Here is a 7,544-nt window from a genome sequence, read left to right as displayed (position 1 = left end):
GGGTGGAGGTCCGGCACGAGGGCGTGTGGGGCACGGTGTGCGACGACCACTGGAGCATCAGAGACGCCCGTGTGGTGTGCCGCGTCCTGGGCTGCGGGCGCGCGCTGGGCGCCCTGGGTCGCGGCCGCTTCGGCCCGGGCTCGGGGCCCATCCTGCTGGACGACGTGCGCTGTGCGGGCACCGAGGATGCGCTGGAGCGCTGCGCCCACGCGGGCTGGGAGCGCCACGACTGCCAGCACTGGGAGGACGCGAGCGTGGTCTGCGCAGGTACCCGGGCTCCCCTGCCACGCCGGCCCCTCCCCGGGGTCTTCCTAAGGCTCCACCCGTTCTTTCCTCTCCAAGCATCCCTAAGGTCAGAATTCACCAGCCCGAGGAATGTCAGGTGGGCCATGGCCCCAGATTCTAGGATAAAAGAGCATATTTTATTACATAGCCATGGTGGTAGATGTTTTAATCAGACAGAGGTGGCACTTTATTAGCCAGTTTTTCTAATTCCAGTTCAGCGCAGTATTTGTCCCGAAATATAGCTAAAAGTTTATGAAGCCAAGAAAAGAAGTGACAACTTTAAAAAAATGATTTAAAAATATAGAATTTGTCTGTTGTCCCCTTATAAACCTCTGATAAGGGCACAGTCCTAGGTGGAGTCCCTTCCCCACCTTGACTTGGCCCTTGGAAGTCAGAACCCTGCACTGTCCTGGGTTCCCCTTGGTCCCTTTCATCCAAGATTCAGTGAATAGTTTTTGTCACCAGCCATTTGTCTTGGCATTTGACTTCCATGGGCAGACCTTCTGTGTGGAGTCATCCTCCCCTATATTTGTCCTTAATGTATCCACTAAATCTCACAGAGTGATGGAATTCTAAGGTTTGGTGAACAAGGTTAGCTCACTTTGGCTCTTCCATCCCACTGTTTTATAGGTGAATCAAAGGCATCCTTGCTGTTTCTTGTGCCTTATGTGCAAATTTCTCTTGTTTTGCATAGAAATGGGGCCCAAATAGGCTATCAGAGCCCCCTTGAGACAGTTAATTCCACAGGGAGCCATGTAGTATGAGTCAGCCTTGGGGCTGAGGGGTCCTTTTTCTCCAGATCCTCACTTTTACTGTCTGTTCACAGTTTCAGCTATTCTTCATGCTGTTGGGGGGCCCCCTGTAAATGGTAATTTATCTTCTATTCTCAGATTATACACCAAAGGGTTTCTTTTTCATCAGGTTCAGCAGCCAAAGGACCAGTGGGCTGGGGCTGAGAGCGTTTGAAGGGCTGAGGGAATCTGGCCAGCCGTGCTTCCTTCTGGGTCCTGGCCCTGGGTTTCTGTCTTGCCTTGCTTCTGGGAGGGGAGGGCTTGATAGCCATGAAGTGTGCATTTCCCAGCCTGGGCTACTGTGCACGCCGTGTGCATGGGAAGGGACGCCAGCCAGGGTTCAACCATGCGATGAGTTTTATAACCTGCAAAGCCCTGTATTTACTAGTCTCTCTCTCCAACAAATCTTGGTGTTGATGACACCATTCTCAACACTACTTTATCTATGCCAGAATCCCTCCCTCCAACTCCATCAGGAGGCCCTGGGCCCTCCTTTCCCTTGCATCACCCTGGAGTATTTCCAGGCCATTGCTTCAGCTTTAATAGGTGAATCCAATGAGCCCTTTTTCCCACAGTTCATGTCCACTGCTGGCTATGTTGTCCCCGTCCAGTGCTTCTACACAGATGACCTTTGCTTTTCTTTGTCCCCCTTCACCAGGTGCGGCTGACTCTGTGGTACCCAAGGACAACAGTAAAGTCTTCCTCCCTCCTAGGGTGTGAGACTCCAAAAAGGGGAGCTAAGAGACCCATTGTCTGTGGAAGAATGAACAGACTATGTGAGGGGACCAGTTTCTGTGTCTCCCCTGAGATCTCTTGTATCTCCATCCTCTTGCTGGGCTTTAGGAGGCTGGGGAGGAAGTCCCTTTGCACCCCCTCCCTTGGCTTCCATTCCTTCTTTCTAACTTAACCCTCATACAAAGGCTCAGATGGATGTTCAGGCTCAGATGTTCTTACCTCCTTAGAAGAGGCTCTGTCTCTGGGACATGTTCTGTGGGTAGGACCCTGTGGATATGACATGACTTTTGGAAAGAAGGGGAAATATAAAGTCAATGGAAGTCAAGTTGGGTGTAGTGGGTGATGAGAGCCAACCCAGGGCACTGTCCATAGTACTTTTATAAAGTAAACATAACTCACACCCCTGAGGGCTCCAGGTTCTCTTTGTAACTTTCTCCCCATCCTCCCCCTTCTGCAGCCCAGCTCTCCTGCTGGCCTCACCTTTTCCAAGTCGTCATTGACCGAGGCTACCTCCGGAGGCTGGGCTACTCGTCCTGGGACATCCATTTAAATGATAAGCTGTGTCGCCCCCGAGTCACAGGGCGCTACCTGATCTTCAACGTTCCCTATGGCCACTGTGGCACAGTCAGACAGGTATGAAACTGACAAGGTGGTGGTACCCTTCTATGGATGGAGGCCGAAAAGAGAGGCTTGGGAGAATCAACCACCTGTTAAAAACCTGAATAGGGACAGAGGAAAGGCACAACCATGACTTTGGTTCTGAGTTCCATGAGACCTGGAGCAACTCATTAATTTGTCTAAAACTGCCCTTCCTTTTGGGAATTTGGAATACATAGTAACAAGTACAGAATGCTGATGATCTGATGGGTGGATGGATGGACAGATGGACGGATGGATGGATAGATGGATGCTCTTCTCTAAGCTGCAAAGCCAAAGCATTTTGTCACCACATGCTTTTTTATTCAGCACTAGTGCCCACCTACCATGTGCAAGCTGTAGTGTTGGGCTTGGGGAAGACAGCCTGAGTGCTGTGTTTCTAACCAGGTTTCCCAATGTAGGAAACAAATATTAAGATATTTATGTATAATGAAATGAATATGTTTATTTCATTTTGCTTAACCACCTACTTATTTCACAAACCAGTATCATTGAAATTAAGGAAACAAGTATACCAAAGATACAGGAAGCGTGTATAGCCAGAAAATCATGTTCATAGGCACATTTAATAATGTAACAGGATACAAAGCAAGATCCCTATGCTATTCATGTATTCTTTCACATCCCTGTTTAGACACATGCCCAAAAAAAGAGCACCCCAAACACTTGACATTGTTGGAGGTTGAATGCATTCCAGCAGTCTCCATGGTGCTAAATAGCCACTTTAAGTCCGTACTTCACATTGCATCTATCTGTGCAGACTGTGATCATTCGTATCCTCTTTGTTCTAAAAATTCTAATTTTTACCTCAGAGGTTTCTTCCCCAGCAGTCTGCTGGGAGCTCCCCAGTGTCTGGGAGGCCAGCAGGCCCTGGACATTTCCAGGCACTGGGGAGAACCCTGAGCTGTCCTTTCTGGCCCTGGCTGGCCCAGCTCCCTCTGCAAGCTTCCTGTGCTGACCACAGTTCTAGGGCCAGAGCAGATAGCAATTCAGGAACCGCCTGCAGTGGTGGCAAGTCCCCAAGCACCTATGGGGAAAGGCAGCTCTATTTCCCCATAAAAAGGGCCCATGTCCGATTTCAGAGTCAGGGAATGAGCATCCTTCTAGGTGCTGAGGACCCAGCAGCCACTATGATTGACAGGACCGCAGCTCCACGGCTCTTACACTGGCGAGAAGGGAGACACAGGTCCCGAATAAAGACAGATGAGAGTCCTTTGTCGTGAAGAGGATTAAGGAGACCGTCAAACAAGGCAAAGGATAGAAAATGCTTTGGGGTGGAAGACCACTTTTGAATAGGGTGGTCAAAGAACCGAGGCCTGAAAAAGGACATAAAGCAGGTACAGAGGAAGAGGAGGAGGGCTCCAAGCAGGGGGTCAGCAGAGGGGTGCAGAGGCCCCGAGGCAGCAGCCAGCTTGAAGAGGTCACGGGAGAGACTCAGGGCTGTGAACCACAGGAAGCCCAAAGTCTGGTCGGAATTGGGCAGGCCCACACGGTCCTAGAGTTCAGTTTTTCTTCTAAGCTGTGCATTCTCTACAAGGGTGACATCCCTCTCAAGGGGGAAGAGAGATACGGGTTCTTAGGGGCAAAAAGAAGAAAGGAAAACAAAGCAGACCAGTGAGAAACACTGCTGTAAGCTGTTGGGGCTTTCCTTGGAGGGTTTCAAGGCAGACTGCCACTGGACCTGAGTCGCACGGGCCAAGGCTCCCTGGAATAAACATCCCTGGCCAGGATGAGTCTCCATGACGCAGCAGGCTATGGGAAGGAGGCTGCTGGAGGCCCCTACTCATCAGCCTCCAGCACCTTCTTGGCCCCTTGAAGTCATGTTGGCTTTGAAGGAGCAAGGCTGAGAGTGAGGGTCCATAGGGCCAGCCCCGCAGCTCACAAGAAGCCAGGGCTGGTCTGGGGGTCAGAGCAGGGCAGAGCGGTAGAGGAATTCAGCAGCCAGAGTGGACCTCCCACCCTGTCTTGTATTCCCCAAGCCTGGCCCCCACAGAGGGCAGAAGGGAGTCCAGACTTGCATGCTAGGGGTTCCCTGCGTGCACCCCAGACTCCCAGAAGCAGGGACATAAGGTCAACCCCTCATGATCTCAGGTACCAGAGAGGTCATGCCTGAGACCTCATGCCCTCCAGCTTCTCAGCAAACTGGCTCCGAGTGGTGGGCACAAAGCAGAGGTCTTCGCTCCTGAAGAAAGCGCTGGGCAGGGAGCCGGGAGCACAGGCCACCAACTCTCCCCTCTCCTCCCAGGAAAGCCGCGGCTCCCTCAGCTACTCCAACTCTGTCACAGGCCGAACCAGGGGCCACCCGGGTCGAGTCGTCCTGCGGCACAGGGTGCCTCAGCTCAAGTTCACCTGCAGGGTGGATGGCCCGTCAGCAGTGGAAGTCGTCCCTGGGGAGAACGCTAGCTACGATGTGTCCATATCTTTCCTCGAGTTGCCCCTGTCCCAGCACGGAGAGAACACGGGGCAACACTACGCCAGCCGGAGGAAAGAGGTCTTCCTCCAGGCCACACTCCACAGCCCCAACCCCAGCCTGCGGCTCTTTGTGGATACCTGTGTGGCTTCTCCAGACCCCAGTGATTTTACAACTGTCAAGTATGATTTGATCAAGCAAGGGTAAGGAAAGTGGAAGGCCCTGTCTGGTTGATGTGGTTGACTATTTACCTATTATTCCTTTGGGGGACCTGTTTTGTTTTGTTTTTTAATAATTTTGTTTATTTATCTGGGCTTCCCACGTGGCTCGAAGGTGGTAAAGAATCTGCCTGCCAATGCAGGAGACGCGAGTTTGATCCCTGGGTCAGGAAGATCCCCTGGAGAAGGAAATGGCAACCCACTGCAGTATTCTTGCCTGGAGAATTCCATGGACAGAGGAGCCTGTCAGGCTGCAGTCCATAGGGTCACAAAGAGTTGGACACAACTTAGAGACTAGACAACAACAATTTATTCATTTATGCTTATTTTTGCCTGCACTGGGTCTTCACTGCCGCTCACTGGGCTTTCTCTGGTTGTGGTGAGCAGGGCCTTCACTGCGGTGGCTTCTCTGATTGCAGAGCATGAACCCACAAGCACACGCAGGCTTTGGTAGTTGTGGTGCACAGGCTTAGTTGCCCCCTGGCACGTGGAATCTTCCGGGACCTGTCCCTTGCATTATCAGGCAGATTCTTAACCACTAGACCACCAGGGAAGTCTGACCGTTATCTTCTTAACTGGCAGTCCTAAATCAGAACATTGTGCCCAGAGTCTTCATCCTGTCCAGAGGTGGAGCCCAGACCCTAACCATCCCTCTGATCCCAGCTGAGGGCAGATAATTATAGGAAGTCTAGACAACATCCCTTGAATCCCCAGAGAGTCCTAGGCAGAGCCTGTGCTGTCTCAGGCTCTGCTGACTCATGCTTCTCTTCCCTCCAAGTTTTATAACTATTGCATTCCCCATTCCTCAGGGTATTTGGCCAGCACTGATGGGCTGCTGGGTTATCCTAGGCTAAGCTCTTACAGTGATGAGGTTTATTCTGGCACCTTTGGTTAGACATAACATTTGCCAAATTAGAACTCAGGCAAGATGTTTGCCTTTATAGCTCTTTTATCCCCCAACCAGCGCAAAATGCTTATGGATGGGTAATTGGCAACCAGTGTGAAGACATCAAAAACTCACTTTCTGATGGAAGCTCCAGAGTGGTAAGAGCCACTAAAGCGGTGAGCGCTTCCTAAAGCCCCTGAGAGGCATCATGGTGCCTGATTCCAAAAGTTGGGGAGGGCAAGAGGCAGCACCTTCCACAGGTAGAGTGAGCCACGGTGTGGGAAGTGCACAGATGTGGTACTAAGCCGCACTGAGTCAGAGAGAGAAAGCTCTTCCCTTTTAGGTCTCCCGTTTCAAAACTTGGCAAGGAGAGGGAGTTCCCTAGTGGTCCAGTGCTTAGGATGCAGTGCTTTCACAGCTGTGGCCCAGGTTCAATCCCTAGTCAGGGAACCAAGATCCTGTAAGCCGAGTGGCTACATATATCAGAGAGTCCAGAATTTAACAACTGTCATACTTCTGCCTATTTTATTAACAGGTTTTATTAGCTCTTCTTTCTCTAGTTTCCTAAGATGGGAGCTTGTTGTTGTCGTTCAGTTGCTAAGTCATGTCCAACTCTTTGTGACCCCGTGGACATAGCAATGCCAGGCTTCCCTGTCCTTCAGCATCTCCCTGAGTTTGCTCAAACTCATGTCCATTGCATCGGTGATGCCATCCAACCATCTCATCCTCTTTTGGCCCCTTCATCGTTGTGTAATGCCCCTTTTCATCTCTAATTATCCTGGCTCTGGAGTCTGTTTTGGCTGAAATTAATATAGCTAATCCAGCTTTCTTTTGATTGGTATTAACTTGGTAAATCTTTCTCTATCCTTTTACTTTTAATTAACCTTTATCTTTATATTTAAAATGGTCTTCTTATAGACAGCATATAGTTGGATCTTGTTTTTTTTTAATCTACTCTGGCAGTCTGTGTCTTCCAATTGGTATATTTAAATCATTCACATTTAAAGTGACAGTTGACATAGTTGGATTAAAATCTGCCTCCTAGTAACTGTTTTCTATTTGTTGCATTTGTTTTTGTTTCTGCCTTCAATTCTCCTTTTGCTGCCATCTCTGGTTTTAATGCAGGTTTAATACATTTTATATGCTGGTTTTAATTGAGCATTTTATTTTATTCCATTTTATCTCCTCTAAATATATCATTTACTTCTTTCTTTAGTTTTTCAGTAGTTACACAAAATAAATTTTAAAATAAATTAAGTTCACCTTCAAACAATATGTACTGTGCTGTGCTTAGTTGCTGGAGAAGGCAGTGGCACCCCACTCCAGCACTCTTGCCTGGAAAATCCCATGGACGGAGGAGCCTGGTGGGCTGCAGTCCTTGGGGTCGCTAGGAGTCGGACACGACTGAGCGACTTCACTTTCACTTTTCACTTTCATGCATTGGAGAAGGAAATGGCAAACCACTCCAGTGTTCTTGCCTGGAGAATCCCAGGGACGGGGAAGCCTGGTGGGCTTCCGTCTATGGGGTCGCACAGAGTCGGACACGGCTGAAGCGACTTAGC

General features: G+C 49.8%; 1 protein-coding gene across 1 annotated transcript in view; it reads left to right on the top strand.

The window, feature by feature from the left end:
- Positions 1-7,544, top strand: part of LOC105002761 (deleted in malignant brain tumors 1 protein-like) — an 87,545-nt gene that overhangs the window by 78,543 nt on the left and 1,458 nt on the right. Inside the window, 3 exon segments of the mRNA XM_010859578.1 lie at positions 9-267; positions 2,269-2,444; positions 4,714-5,081. Of these exon segments, the coding sequence (XP_010857880.1) occupies positions 9-267; positions 2,269-2,444; positions 4,714-5,081 (803 nt within the window).

The sequence above is a fragment of the Bison bison genome, unplaced genomic scaffold, assembly GCF_000754665.1.
Source record: "Bison bison bison isolate TAMUID 2011002044 unplaced genomic scaffold, Bison_UMD1.0 scf7180017864456, whole genome shotgun sequence".
Classification (NCBI taxonomy): domain Eukaryota; kingdom Metazoa; phylum Chordata; class Mammalia; order Artiodactyla; family Bovidae; genus Bison; species Bison bison.
This window is presented reverse-complemented; position numbering and strand designations above follow the sequence as displayed.